Below are 16299 nucleotides of genomic sequence, written 5' to 3'. Positions count from 1 at the left end.
ATAGCAACTTCACGCCAGCTATCTGTTTTACACGTGGTAGTGCATATATGTCGATGCTAATTTCTCCAAGCATCCCATTCTTTCCTTCATCCACTGTGCCCACAAGTCCATTCTCTCTGTATATCTGCATCTCCATTCCTTCCCTGCAAATAGGCTCATCAATACCATTTTTCTAGATTCCATATGTATATGTTAATATACAATATTTGTTTTTCTCTTTCTGACTTACTTCACTCAACCTTCACAAAATAGGTTCTAAGTTCACCCATCTCCCTGGAACAGACTCAAATTTGTTTTTTTTTTTTTTTATGGCTGAGTAATATTCCATTGTATGTATACACACACACACACACACACACCCCCCACATCTTCTTTATCCATTCATCTGTTGATGGACATCTAGGTTACTTCCATGTCCTACCTACTGTAAACAGTGCTGCTATGAACACTAGGTGTACATGTGTCTTTTTCAATTATGGTTTTCTCAGAGTGAATGCTCAGTAGTGGGATTGTTGGCTCATATGGTAGTTTTATTCCTCCTTTTTTAAGGAATCTCCATACTGTTTTCCATAGTGGCTGTTGAAGTTTACATTCCCACCAACAATAAAAGAGGGTTCCCTTTTCTCCACATCCTTTCCAGCATTTATTATTTGTAGATTTTTGGATGATGGCCATTCTGACTGGTGTGAGACGGTATCTCATTGTAGTTTTAATCTTCATTTCTCTAATAATTAGTGAGGCTTCCCCAATGGCTCAGCAGGTTAAGAACCTGCCTGCAATGGAGGAGACACAGGAGACATGGGTTTGATCCCTGAGTTGGGAAGATCCCCTGGAGGAGGAAATGGCAGCCCACTTCAGCATTCTTGCCTAGAGAATCCCATGGACAGAGGATCCTGGTGGGCTACAGTCTGTAGGGTCACAAAGAGTCAGACATGACTGAAGCAACTTAATGAGCATGCACGTACTCTGCATATAAGTTAAATAAGCAGGATGACAATATACAGCCTTGTCATACTCCTTTCCCAATTTGAACCAGTTTGAATTTTGAACCAGATCATTCCACATCTGGTTCTAACTATTGCTTCTTGACCCACATGAAGCTTTCTCAGTAAACAGGTAAGGTGGTCTGGTATTCCCATCTCTTTAATAATTTTCCAGTTTGTTGTGATCCACACAGTCAAAGGCTTTAGCACAGTCAATGAAGCAGAAGTAGATGTTTTTCTGGAACTCCCTTGCTCTCTCCATAATCCAATGAATGTTGGCAATTTGATCTCTGGTTCCTCTGCCTTTTCTAAACCCAGCTTGTACATCTGGAAGTTCTTGGTTCATGTACTGCTGAAACCTAGCTTGAAGGAGTTTGAGTAAAACCTGGCTAGTACGTAAAATTAGTGCAGTTGTGCAGTAGTTTGAACATTCTTTGGCATTGCCTGTCTTTGGGATTGGAATGAAAACTGACTTTTCCAGTCCTGTGGCCACTAATGAGTTTTCCAAATTTTCAGATATAGTGAGTGCAGTACTTTGACAGCATCACCTTTTAGGATTTTAAATAGCTCAGCTGGAATTATGTCACCTCCACTAGCTTTGTTCACAGTAATGCTTCCTAAGGCCCACTTGACCTCACACATTTGTCCAGCTCTAGGTGAGTGACCACACCATCATAGTTATCTATCTATCTGGATCATTAAGAATTTTTTTTTTTTTTAACAGTTCTGTGTATTCTTGCCACCTCTTCTTAATCTCTTTTGCTTCTGTTAGGTCCTTATCATTTCTTTATTTCTTCATTGTGCCCATCCTTGCACGAAATGTTTCCTTGATATCCCCAATTTTCTTGAAAAGATCTCTAGTCTTTCTCATTCTATTGTTTTCCTCTATTTCTTTGCATCATTCATTTTAAAAGGCTTTCTTTTCTCTCCTTACTAAAAGGAATATCTTTCCTTTTCTCCCGTGCCTTTCACTTTTCTTCTTTCTTCAGCTATTTGTAAAGCATCCTCAGATAACCACTTTGGGCTAAAACCCAAAAACTAACAATACCAAATGCTGAGAAGAACAGGGGGCAACAGGAACTCTTATTCATTGCTGATGAAAGTGCGAAAATGTGCAGCCTCTTTGGAAGAGGCCCTGGATGTTTCTTATAAAGTTTCTTACACAGTTGCATGAATGCAGATGTTCATAAGCAGCTTTATTTATAATTGCCCAAAACCTGGAAGCAACCAATATATCCCTCAATAGGTGGATGGATAAACCACTGCACATATATACTACTACTGCTAATTCACTTCAGTTGTGTCCAACTCTGTGCGACCCCATAGACGGCAGCCCACCAGGCCTCCCCATCCCTGGGATTCTCCAGGCAAGAACACTGGAGTGGGTTGCCATTTCCTTCTCCAATGCATGAAAGTGAAAAGTGAAAGTGAAGTCACTCAGTAGTGTCCAACCCTCAGCGACCCCATGGACTGCAGCCTACCAGGCTCCTCTGTCCATGGGATTTGCCAGGCAAGAGTACTGGAGTTGGGTGCCATTGCCTTCTCTGCACATATATACAGTGGAGTATTATTATGTGATAAGAAATGAACTACCAAGTCATGAAAAGACCTGGAGGAATCTTAAATGCATATCGCTAAGTGAAAGCAGACAGTCTACAAAGGCTGCCTGTTATCTGATTCCAATGATGTGATATTCTCAAAATGGCAAAACAATGGAGAAAATAAAAAGATCAGAGGCTGCCAGGTGTTCTAGGCAGGGATGGGTCAGGGAAAGGGGAAGTTTGAATAAGTAGAGCCTAGGGGATATTTCAGATAGTGAAACAATCCTGTATAATATTGAAATGATGGATTCATGACATATATTTGTAATAGTTCATAGAATTGTACAACACAAAAAGAGAACCTTCATGTAAACTATAGGGACTTGAGTTAATAATAATGTGTCAACATTGGTTCTTCAGTTGTAACAAATGTAGCACACTTTCGAGATGGGAAAAATAGGGGAAAACTGAACCTGAAAGAGAGGGAGACTTTGGGAATTCTGTCTACTTTCTGCTATTTTTTTTCCAGTAAAACTAAAATTGCTCTAAAAAATAAAGTCTGTGGATGGTGACAGCCATGAAATTAAAAGCTGTTTACCCTTTGGGCTTCCCTGGTGACTCAGAGGTTAAAGCATCTGCCTGCAATGTGGGAGACCTGGGTTCGATCCCTGGGTTGGGAAGATCCCCTGGAGAAGGAAATAGCAACCCACTCCGGTATTCTTGCCTGGAGAATCCCATGGACTGAGGAGCCTGGTGGGCTACGGTCCACAGGGTCTCAAAGAGTTGGATACGACTGAGCGACTTCACTTTCACTTTTCTACTCTTTGGAAGAAAAGCTATGACAAACCTAGACAGCATATTAAAAAGCAAAGACATCACTTTGCCAACTAAGGTCTGCTTAGTCAAAGCTATGGCTTTTCCAGTAGTCATGTACAGATGTGAGAGTTGGACCATAAAGAAGGCTGAGTGCTGAAGAATCAAAGCTTTTGAACTGTGGTGCTGGAGAAGACTCTTGAGAGTCCCTTGGAAAACAAGGAGATCATACCAGTCAACCCCAAAGGAGATCAACCCTGAAGATTTATTGGAAGGACTGATGCTGAAGCTAAAGCTCCACTACTTTGGCCACCTGATGTGAACAGTCAATTCACTGGAAAAGACCCTGATGCCACTGAGGGCAGGAGGAGAAGTGGGTAACAGAGGATGAGATGGCTAGATGGCATCACTGACTCAATGGACACGATTTTGAGCAAACTCTGGGAGACAGTGAAAGATAGGGAAGCCTGGCGTGCTGCATTCCATGGGGTCACAGAGTTGGACACGAATTAGTTACTAAATGGTAAGTTTAAAAACGAGAGATTGTGTCACCTTAGATTTAAGAGCTGTGAAGAAATCTGGACAAACTGCTCTGGAGACAGAAGACTTTGGAATCAGGCAATTAGAGAAGCAGCTATGCAGACCACCCTTACATCAAGTCCTCTTGTAGACATAAGAGAGAGAGCTATTGAGCTGGAAAGTCTAGAAAGCTATAGGAATACTTTCATCCACTTCTCCAACAAGGAATCTTCTGCTACTATCCAAGAAAAATCTATTTCATTGTTTTTTTTAACTGAAGTGCAGTTGCTGTGCAATATTATATAAGTTACAGGTATACAATATAGTGATTCATGATTTTTTTAAAGGCATTGAAACATGTATAATATCATATATGAAATGAGTCACCAGTCCAGGTTCAATGCACGATACTGGATGCTTGGGGCTGGTGCACTGGGACGACCCAGAGGGATGGTATGGGGAGGGAGGAGGGAGAAGGGTTCAGGATGGGGAACACATGTATACCTGTGGCGGATTCATTTTGATATATGGCAAAACCAATACAATATTGTAAAGTTAAAAAATAAAATAAAATAATAAAAAAATAAAGGCTATGTTTCATTGATAGGTATTATAAAATACTGGTTATATAACCTGTGTTTTACAATATATCCTTGTAGTTAAGTTTATACCTAATAGTTTGTACCTCTTGATCCTCCACCCCTACACTGTCCTTTTCCTCTTTCCTCTCCCCATGTAACTACTAGTTTCTTCTCTATACCTGTGTTTGCCTCTTTTTGGTTACATTCATTAGTTTGTTGTATTTTTTAGATTTCACATAAAAGTGATGTCATACAGCATTTACCTTTCTGTATCTGATTTATTTCACTTAGTATAAAGTCCTCAAAGTCCATCCATCTTGCTGCAAATGGTACATTTTCATTCTTTTTTTATGGATGAGTAGTATTCCATTGTATATATGTACCACATCTTACCACATCTTCTTTATCCATTCATCTGTTGATGGATGCGTAGGTTGCTTCCATATCTTGGCACTTGTAAATAACATTGTTATGAGCATTGGCATGTATCTTCTTGAATTACTGGTTTTGGGGTTTTTTTGGATATTGCATAGTAAAGGAAACCATTGATAAAATGAAAAGACAACTTACTGAATGGGAGGAAATATTTGCAAATGATATGACTGATAAGGAGTTAAAATCCAACATATATAAATAGTTCATACAACTCAATATAAAAAAAACTGATTAAAAAATGGGCAGAAGAACTGAATAGACATTTTGCCAAAGAGGAAAGGCAGATGGCCAACAGGGACATGAAAAGATGGTCAACATCCCTAATCAGAGAAATGCAAATCAACCACAATGAGATACTACCTCACACCTCTCAGGATGGCTGTCATCAAAAAGAATACAGGTAACAAATGCTGGAGATGGTATGGAGAACAAAGAACTCTTATACACTACTGGGGGAAATAAAATTGATACAGTCACTGTGGAAAACATTATGGAAGAAAGCAAAATAGAACTACTATAGAGACCAAAGGAATGAGTTGCTTTTGCAGGGGGCTTCCCAGGCAGTGCTAGTGGTAAAGAGCCTGCCTGCCAATGCGGGGAGTAAAAGAGATCCCTGGGTTGGGAAGATGCCCTGGAGGAGGACATGGTAACCCATTCCAGTATTCCTGCTGGAGAAGCCCATGGACAGAGGAGCCTGGTGGGCTATAATCCGTGGGGTCTCAAAGAGTTGGACAAGACTGAAGCAACTTAGCATGACATAGCTGCTGCTGCTAAGTCGCTTAAGTCATGTCCAACTCTTTGCGATTCCATGAATTATAGCCTGCCAGGCTCCTCTGTCCATGGGATTCTGCAGGCAAGAATACTAGAGTGAGTTGCCATTTCCTTCTCCAGGGGATCTTCCCAAACCAGGGATAGAACCCAAGTCTTTTAGTCTCCTGCACTGGCAGGTGGGTTCTTTACCGCTAGCACCACCTGGGAAGTATGACCCAGTATTTCTCTAAGTTTTGAGTTACAATAAAGAATTCACTTTGCCTTCCTAGGAGGGTTCCTGGATACCGTGGTGAGCTGTAAACTTGAGAAAAAAAGATTAACTCTCAGTCTCACAGATTATTGAAGGCATATGAGAAAGCTGAGCACCGAAGAAATTGATGCTTTTGAACTGTGGTGTTGGAGAAGACTCTTGAGAGTCCCTTGGACTGCAAGGAGATCCAACCAGTCCATTCTGAAGGAGATCAGCCCTGAGATTTCTTTGGAAGGAATGATGCTAAAGCTGAAACTCCAGTACTTTGGCCACCTCATGCGAAGAGTTGACTCATTGGAAAAGACTTTGATGCTGGGAGGGGCTGGGGGCAAGAGGAGAAGGGGACGACAGAGGATGAGATGGTTGGATGGCATCACTGACTCGATGGACGTGAGTCTGAGTGACCTCCGGGAGTTGGTGATGGACAGGGAGGCCTGGCGTGCTGCGATTCATGGGGTCGCAAAGAGTTGGACACGACTGAGCAACTGAACTGAACTGAACTGATGAGACATTAAGAAAAACTTGTAATGCATGACAGTGTAATTTAGGGATTAGTTGCCCTGACTCAAATCCCAACTTTACCACTGACAAGCTGAGAAATCTCAAGGAAGTTCCTTAACCTCTCTGTGTCACAATTACCTTGTCTGTAAATTGAAATTATTAAGATATATATAGATATATACCTCACAGAGCCGTTGTGAGGATTTGCTGATTTAATATTTTAAAGTATACAGAATTGTGCCTGCTACATAAGCACACATTTCCTATATATAAGGATTTCTTAAAATGAAAATGATGAGCATCTCAACAGTAAACCAAGGAAAGATGTGAATAGAAAATTCACAAAAAGAAAAAAAAAAGCAATAAGCATCTTTAAATGTTTAATCTCACCAGTAATCAAAGAAAGGCAAAATAATATAATAAGATGCATTAATTCCCTTTCACACTGAGCGAGATGAGAAGACTGACCATAGCTTTGGCAAAGATGTGAGGAAGTAGACATTTTCATACTGTGCTGGAGGTAGGGTATACACTGCAATTGTCTCAGAGGAGAGCAAGTAATTTAGATCATGACAGACACTGTTGATTGCTTACCCAGCTCTTCTCCACCTTCCTTTCTCCCTACTAGCAGTGCTCATCTCCTGAGAGAAAAGCCAAAACTGCCGGATGCTGTTTCCCCAGCCTAGGTCCCCATCCAGGTCTAGTCAATGAGATATAAGAGGAGACCTGGGCGGGGAGGGGGAGCTGCTGGTAGACTCTGGAGGCATTTTTCTCCCTGATAAAGAAAGACGTGAACTTTCAGCATCAAACTCTCAGAAATTAATAGAATGAATATACAGAAATGTAGAAGGATTTGGTAGATCTGAAAAGCACCATGAACCAATTCAACATAATCAAGATTTAAACAATTTTCGCACAATAGTGGGATACAAATTATACTAAAAATCTTAATTTATCTACTTAAAAATAATTGCAATATATAGTGGAACTGTATGTAAATTTGTTCTGTATTTTCCAAGTTTCCTGTAAATGTGCTATCATACTTTCATAATTTAAAAAGTAAAAAAGAAAGAGGAAAAAAAGACACGTGAAAACTCATATGTTCACCCTCTTCCCTTTCATTTTAAAATTTACTTTTTTAAATTGAAGTATAATTGATTTACAATGTTGTGCCAATCTCTGTCATACAGCACAGTAACTCAGTTACACACATTATAGGCATTCTTCACCCTCTTTCCTTTCTGCTTTGGAAGTTACGACATGAGGACCTCATACCTGGAGCTGACGTCGTCTTCTTGCTATTCTGAGGAAAAGAGGACAGAGAAGCCAACCCAGAACCTTGATATCACTGATTGTTCATCTAACCCTAAAACAGTAGCCCAGGTGTTAGAGCTAACATCGTCCCGGTGGCTCAGTTGGTAAAAATCTGCCGACAGTGTGGGAGACCCAGGTTCAAGCCCTGAGTCGGGAAGATCCCTTGGAGAAGGAAATGGCAACTCATTCCAGTATTCTTGCCTGGAAAATTTCATGGACAGAGAAGACTGGCAGGCTACAGTCCTAGGGTTGCAAGAATTGGACATGACTTAGTGACTAAAACACCACCACCACCATTTCAGAGTACATAATGACATAGAAAAATGTTTGCTATTTATTACAAAAAGATCAAAGTGATCAAGAAATGTGTAGTGCTGTGATTCCTGTTGATGCATTTATTCAACAAAAAGATAAGCATAATAATAGTAATGATAATACCAAGCATTTATTAAACTATTGGATTGATTAAATCCATTATAAATTGAGAGGCTTCAGTTACTACCTTTCTTGGTGATGACAGTCTCCGATGGTGCTGTTTCCGATTTCTGCTGGGAAATCGTGTCCATCAAGTCAGCACTGTGAGCACTGGCGGGCATGTCAGTAGGAAGACTGACAGGCCCTGAATTGGGACTACTGCTCACAGTCCCATCTGCAAAGAGAATCTGAAGAAAAAGCCAAAGGGGAGCATTCTAAGAAACGAGGAAGAACCTGGTTAACAGCACTGTGTGTCAAACTGCAATAGGTTAAAAATAACTCAGTGAAGTGCAACTTGCTGACTTGCAGATCCAGTAGTATAAAGCATGTTATGATTTAGAGATCTGGAGCTCAGAGACCACAGAGCCAATAACACTATAATACAAAACAATGATATTATTTTGTTTTCCATTTACTTTCTGTTTTATTTTCATTTCATGTATTTCATCAGTCTGACTTTACGATTTTCCATTCTTCACCCTTCCTCTCTGTAATTGGGAAATGATTCACCCTATTTCAATTTTTCTAATGACTACATTTAAAACTTCATCACATTCAGACACTTAGCTTCTGTCAATATCTGTCTAGTAGGTATACCATCTAAGGTAGTGTTTTTCTTCCCATGATAACATTCATTGTCATTTTTAAAGCATCATTCATTTTTCAAATGAGTTGTTTCTCTCCCCTGTCATGGCACTATGACCCACCTCCAGCTTGTTTGTATTTTACTTTGCGGCAGGAAAGAGAAATTTAATATACTCCTTTACCTGTGTGGATCCATCCAGCATGTATTTGACAACAGTGCCTTGACTGGTGATAACTCTCGATACTTCCTGCCCCAGCGGCGGCATCACCGTTTTATAGAACTCATAGTGCTTCACCTTCTGGGGGTAGGTCTGTCGGACCATGATATCCCAAGTGGGTTCCTCATCTACAATACACTGATCTTAAAAAGAGAAGAAAAAGGGCTTACTGTGAACTGGGCAATGCTGTGTGGCTGGAATTTCATCTTCTGAATGTTTTTCATTATTTTGTTTCTATCTGGATACTTAGGACAGTTTTCAGGTCATGACAGATGGCCCAAATATGGGTCATTTGCTGCCTTTAAAAAAACTATTTTCTTATGGCTGTGCTGGCCTTCTTTGCGGCTTTGGCTTTCTCCAGCTGAGGTCCGTGGGCTTCTTGGTGCGGTGGCCTCTCTTGCGGCAGACCGCGGGCTCTAGGTGTGGAGGCTCGGTAGTGTGATGCACAGGTTAGCTGCTCCATGGCATCCTGGTTTTCTCAGACCAGGAACCTGCATCCTCTGCACTGGCAGGCAGATTCTTAGCGACTGGACCACCAGAGAAGTCCCTTTTTGCTGCCTTTCTTACTGTCATATGTAGTAAATAAAGCCATTTACTTAACAGGTACTTTCTTCATGTACTAGCCATTCTCTCTACTGATGTTCAGGACATTTCAGGACAAAATTAGGAAGGGAGCAGGTATGTTGTTTTAGATATTGCCTTTTCTTCCTGTTGGTATTTTCCTCTCATCCTCTTCTTTTCTCTCTCTTCCAGGGATGCACAATGCTCCCTGGCAGTTCCCCAAGTCGCCTGGAGCCCCAGGAGAAATCATTCACTCAGGCCCGTTTTTTTAAAATCACTTACCATCTTTCAAAATTAACACAATCCTCTCATCTCTAACCAAGTCCAGATTTTTCTCATGGTTCTACTCTTAACTGGCAATCAAGGAGAAAAGCACCTAATCAATCCCTCCAAAGGAAAGTACTATTATTGAGAATTTCTGGCACACAGCACCTACTCAGGTTTTGCTAATTGAATAATTTCCTCTTCTCGATTTAAAAAGTCATTTACTAACATGAAATCCAATGTCTATCAGTGATGGAGTACATTAAAAAATCACAGTCTCTTCATTTAATTACATGTTATCTACATTTTAAAATAAAGCTATTTGATACATGTGTATCATCTTGGATATCCAAAATAGAGATTGAATAAAAAGGCTATTTGCAGAAAAATATTTACAATATAATTTGTGTAAATTTTGCATCACTCACATTATTTATTATTATAAAGGCATACATATAGCATATTTGTACAAACCTACTTGCACAAAAATCTAAATCTTGTTTACTATAGGAGAAAGAAAAGGAATAGAACATAGTGGGAAATTTGGGGTTACAACTATGCAATTTTAAAAAATATTTTTATTAAAGTATCACAGAAAACAATCTTTATTTTGTCTGGCTGTCACATGAGTATGTTCTATTATCTATTATATTTTTCTGTATTAAAATAAAATGCTATTGGTTCTGGAGGAAAAATAAAGTGGCTTACTAATACGAAATGATGGCATTTCAAGGACTATGTAGGGCAAGTGGGAAAATATTTTTGAAGGAGCATCCTTCATGGTACCCTTCAAGTCAAAGAAGGAATAATAAAAAACTAATAAACATCTGTTCATATATTTCTACATGTTAAATGTTTTGATATGTATTTTGTTCAGCCTACCTCAACAATGCTTTAAGGCAGACACTTTCATTTTCCAGAGTTTTCAGATGAATTAATGGAGGGAAACTTCTTTAAGGTCACAGCTAGTAAGAGCTAAGATCTGAAAGAAAGTCTCTGTGCTCAGCCTTTCCCTTATACTGCAAAACAGCCACTGCTACCACAACTAAAATCAAGCAAACGAAAACCTAACACTGCAGTAATAGTCTCCAGATCAGAAAGTATTTTATCATTTAATATTTATAACAATCTTGTTTAGTAGATAATGTTATTTTATAGATGAAGAAATTCAGGGTGGCGGGTTATAACTTGTTCAAGGTCACCCTGGAAAGAACTCGAGTTTCTAGGCTCTTTCTTCTTACACTATGTCACCTTCTTTCCCTTGCCCTACTGCTACTATTCACTTCAGTCGTGTCTGACTCTGTGCGACCCCATAGATGGCAGCCCACCAGGCTCCCTGCCCCTGGGATTCTCCAGGCAAGAACACTGGAGTGGGCTGCCATTTCCTTCTCCAGTGCATGAAAGTGAAAAGTGAAAGTGAAGTTGCTCAGTCATGTCCGACTCCTAGCGACCCCATGGACTGCAGCCCACCAGGCTCCCTGCCCCTGGGATTCTCCAGGCAAGAACACTGGAGTGGGTTGCCATTTCCTTCTCCAATGCATGAAAGTGGAAAGTGAAAGTGAAGTCACTCAGTTGTGTCTGACTCTTTGCGACCCCATGCCTACCAGGCTCCTCCGTCCATGGGATTTTCCAGGCAAGAGTACTGGAGTAGGGTGCCATTGCCTTCTCCATTCCCTTGCCCTAGGCTGATCCTATGAAGACAGTGCTACTTTGATGTTTATGTTGTCATTATGTTCAGACTTGAATTAGAATATACATAATACATGGGCTTCCCAGGTGGCACTAGTGGTAAAGAACCTGCTTGCCAATGCAGGAGATGCAAGAGATGTGGGTTCAGTCCCTGGGCCAGGAAGATCCCCTAGTGGAGGGCATGGCCACCCACTCTAGTATTCTTGCTTGGAGAATTCTATGGACAGAGGAACCTGGAGGGCTACAGTCCATAGGGTAACAAAGAGTCAGACCCGACTGAAGTGACTTAGCACGCAATACATGGAATATTTTAGAAAGATTATGTGTGCCAGGCAGAGTTATTATTAATTACATTGTCCACTCTAACACAAAGATGAAAACATCAGACTAGGAAATGAAACTAACAGAAAAGACAGGTAAAACAAGTATTAAGCTGTGGTTTGATAACAGAACCAAGAAAACAAGCAGCAAACAATTATGTCTCTGAACTTGAAAACAATATCCCTCAGTACATTCATAGCATGTTTGACTTTGGAAGACCCTCCAGGACCTTCAGTCGTAGTAACACACACAGTCGATCCCATCATGGAAAACACAGACCACTAGGAATTCTCAGAAATAGAAACAAAGGTCCAGAGTCTATTTTTAATAATTCAGAAAGCCTAATGAAAAGTAAAACCAAGACATAATAGCTACAATATTGTTTCTTCTTATTTGGCTGGCAAGTGAATATACCATTCAATTGTTTTTCAACTAGCATACTCTTTATCTTTGATGGATACACTTTTCAAATATGGAATACATAAGGGAATTACAGGGGGGTGCTTCCCAAGTGGTTCAGTGGTGAAGAAGCCTCATGCCAATGCAGGAGACACAAGTTTCATCCCTAGGTCGGAAAGATCCCCTACAGAAAATTGCAACCTGCTCCAGAATTCTTACCTGGAGAACCCCATGGACAGAGGAGCCTGGTAGGCTACAGTTCATGGGGATGCAAAGAGTTGGACTTGACTGAGTGACTGAGTGCATGCACACATACACACACACATGAATTATATAAAGAAGGTATTTGGTTGTGAAAAAAATGTGAATCACTGATACAATGTAACATTTATCAAGTGGGGAACTATGGCCCTGAGGCGGTAAGCTCTTATAAGGGCTATATAATTAATTAGAACCCGAATCCCAGCTCAGCAGCTTGCTTTGTTGCCTCTCCTAATTCTACTGCAATAGTGGGTCTCCGTTTAAATGATATTCAAATCAAATCACCACTATGGATGTCCTCCCTGCATTGGATTAGTTAAAGAAGTCCTATTGTACTTATTCATCTTAATAAGGTGCCATAAACTCGATAAAAAGTATGGGCTTCCCAGGCGGCGCTAGTGATAAAGAACCCACCTGCCAATGCAGGAGATGCAAGAGACACAGGATTGATCCCTGAGTTGGGAAGAACCCCTGGAGGAGGGTACAGAAACCCACTCCAGAGTTCTTGCCTGGAGAATCCCATGGGCAGAGAAGCTTGGCGGGCCGAAGTCCTTGGGGTCGCAAGAGGTCAGACACGACTGAAGCAACTTAGCGTGCACACGCCCTCTAAAAGTATATGCTGCTCCCTGGAAGCAAGACCGGTTTTCCTCATCTATTTAACCTGCACTTATCTCTGTCTACTCTGTGCTCACTGTCCTTTGCTTTGATTAGATCAGCAACGTTCTGTATATGTGGCCCTTTGTAGAGGCAGGAGCACAGAGACACACTGTAGTTATGAAGAGCATTAGCTTTGCCAGCACTGGACCAGGAATGGCATTTTATCTCTGCCACTTAGGAACTGAGTGACACGGGGAAAGACACCGAATCTTCTGCTGTCTCCATTTATTTTGTGAAGTGAAACTATTAGGACTTAGAGTACAGTAGTTGTATTCTGTCATGTATGTTAAGTACTTAGATAGTGTCTGGCCCAGAGTAAGTGCTCACAAATGGTGGTTACTATTAGCCCATTATTCATTATCAACAAACATATCTAACTGGCAGGAAAGTACACAGTTGCAATGGTGATTCAAGTGTTTTCTATGTAACTTCCCTCCTCCCCTGCCTCCTCATCCCCCTGGCCAGCACTCACCTGGGGACTCTTGCCCAGTGAAGGTCACTTGGAGCCCATTGGGGCAAGACACATTCAGGTTTTGGAAGATGGGAGCACGAGGACTCTCTTGTAAAACAGGCTCTGGTTCTTCTGCTTCCTGTAAATCATTCAACATGTGAATAATTTCCTATCATTTTCTAAATGAGTTATTGATTTATTATGACTAAACAAGGACTTGCTGAATACTTAGAATATGACTTTCACAGGACTATAGGGCCCTGCAAGGGAGCCTAATAAGGATGTCTCTCTACTGTGCAACTGATATTTTTCTTGTAGCATAACACACAGACATGTGAAACAGCTAAATACTAGTACCAAATGGTTGGCATCTTTCCTCAGAAAAGGGAGATATCAAAGTTAATAAGACTGATTAGGAAAGGATGATAAAGAAGTTGGGACTTGAACTAGGCCTTTAAAGATGCCTCATATAGGCATATAGGTGTAAGGGCTGACCAAGATCCCCAGCACCTTCTGTTTGATTCTCACAGTTTGGATGCTAGAGACATCATAGCTAGAGCTATTAGGATATACATCTTTTTTTTTTTTTTTCTATAGTGAGCATGCATTGCTTTTGTAGTAAGTAAAAACAATAAAAGAAAATAAAGACAATAAAAAGGACTATAAGTTTTAATGAGGGCTTGGGTGTGTCTACTTAACAAATTGTAAATGATTTTATGCCAACTGTGCCTGAATTCCTTGTTTGGTTATGTGTACTCTAGGATAAAAGTTATTTGTTATCTCCAACAATAATCATTTCAGTTTTTCCAATTGACTTTCTTAGTGGCTTACCACCAAAATCATTCCAACGGATCCCCCAGGATTGAATCTTTAATTTACTCTCTGTGGTCTTCTATTACTGATCATTTAGGTGGTTCTGCCTTTGTTACTAGCAGAGAATAAAATCTGAATTGTCAACTAAAAATCAATTAATAACAAACACAGCAAAATTAAGAGGAAAACGCTTATGAACTTCTGTAAAATGAACAATATTGTTCAAAGACACAAACACGCCATGACAAATCTGTCATTACATTCAGAACCATTATCCCCTATTCCTTCATTATAGTTAATTAAAAAAAAAAAAATGTTGGGTAGACCAATTGGTTGGCCACCAAATTGCTTTCAGCTAAGTTGATGAATTACCTGGGACTATTTCCAACACTTCAACATTTTCACTTAACGAGGAGCATCTGAGCTTGAGAAAACTCATCCAGTAAAGCTGTGTAAATATGGTGTAGAGGCTCAGTAACATTCAAACCCCATAACTTTCAACTTTTATTTATTCATTTTTATTGACTTACAGCTGTGTTGCAGTGTTATGTTACAATATTATGTTATATAGCAAAGTGATTGAGTTACACACATATATATTCTTTTCTCACATTGTTTTCTATTATGGTATATCACAGTATGTGGAATATAGTTCCCTGTGCTACACAGTAGGGCCTTGTTATTTACCCATTCTATATATACTAGTTTGCATCTGATAATTCCAAACTCCCAATCCAACCCTCTCCCACCCACTCTCCCTTGGCAACCACAAGCTTATTCTCAACGTTCCTGATTCAATTTCTGTTTAATACATAGGTTCATTTGTGTTCCACATATAAGTGATATCATATGATATTTGTCTTTCTCTTTCTGACTTCACTTACCATGATAATCCTTAGTTGCATTCACATTGCTGCAAATGGCATTATTTTGTTCTTTTTTTTTTTTTTTGGCTGAGTATTATTTCACTGTAGGTGTGTATGTGTATATATATATATATATATGTATATATGTATATATATATATATATATATATATATATATATATAGTGGCTCAGATGGTAAAGCGTCTGCCTGCAATGCAGGAAACCTGGGTTTGATCCCTGGGTCAGGAAGATCCCCTGGACGAGGGCATGGCACCTCACTCCAGTACTCTTGCCTGGAAAATTCCATGGATGGAGGAGCCTGGTAGGCTACAGTCCATGGAATTGCAAAGAGTTAATGACTGAGCAACTTCACTTTCACTTTCATACATATAAATATATACATATGCAGATGTGATATATATAGTAGTATAGTAATATTTCACTATACACACACACATCTTCTTTATTCATTCATCTGTCAATGGACATTTAGAGTGTTTCCAAGTCTTAGCTATTGTGAACAGTGCTGCTATAAACACAGGAGTGCATGTGTTTTTGAATTATAGTTTTGTCTGGATATATGCCCAGGAGAGATTGTTGGGTCATCTGCTAGTTCTAGTTTTAGTTTTTTGAGAAACCTCCACAGTGTTCTCCATAGTGACTGCACTAATTTACATTCCCACCAATAGTGTAGAGGTATCCACACCCTCGTCAGTATTTGTTATTTATAGACTTTTTTTTGATGGCTGTTCTGACTACGGAGAGGTGGTAACCTCATTGTAGTTTTGATTTGCATTTCACTAATAATTAGTGATGCTGACTGTCTTTTCATGTGCCTATTGGCCATCTGTGTTTCTTCTTTGGAGAAATGTCTCTTTAGGTCTCCTGCCCATTTTTCAATTAGATTGCTTGCTTTTTCTTGTCGAGTTGTAGGAGCTCTTTTGTGTGTTTTGGAAATTAAGCCCTTGTCAGTTGCATCACTTGCAAATATTTTCTCTAAGTAGTCTTTTCATTTTGTTTATGGTTTCCTTT

General features: G+C 39.9%; 1 protein-coding gene across 7 annotated transcripts in view; it reads right to left on the bottom strand.

Moving 5' to 3' along the window:
- The window catches only part of SPAG17 (sperm associated antigen 17), a 256137-nt gene that overhangs the window by 77554 nt on the left and 162284 nt on the right, over nt 1-16299 (bottom strand). For all 7 annotated transcript variants that reach the window (XR_009493800.1, XM_059884728.1, XM_059884727.1 and 4 more), the window contains 3 exons: nt 13610-13727; nt 8950-9128; nt 8211-8370 (listed from right to left, as the gene is read on the bottom strand). Coding sequence is in view for 6 of the 7 variants with exons in the window: in XM_059884728.1 (XP_059740711.1) it covers nt 8211-8370; nt 8950-9128; nt 13610-13727 (457 nt within the window). In the remaining variant the exon portion in view is untranslated. The remainder of the gene's footprint in view (nt 1-8210; nt 8371-8949; nt 9129-13609; nt 13728-16299) is intronic.

The sequence above is a fragment of the Bos taurus genome, chromosome 3 (assembly GCF_002263795.3).
Source record: "Bos taurus isolate L1 Dominette 01449 registration number 42190680 breed Hereford chromosome 3, ARS-UCD2.0, whole genome shotgun sequence".
Lineage (NCBI taxonomy): Eukaryota > Metazoa > Chordata > Mammalia > Artiodactyla > Bovidae > Bos > Bos taurus.
Note: the sequence above shows the minus strand (reverse complement) of the source record. Positions and strands in the feature narration are given on the sequence as shown.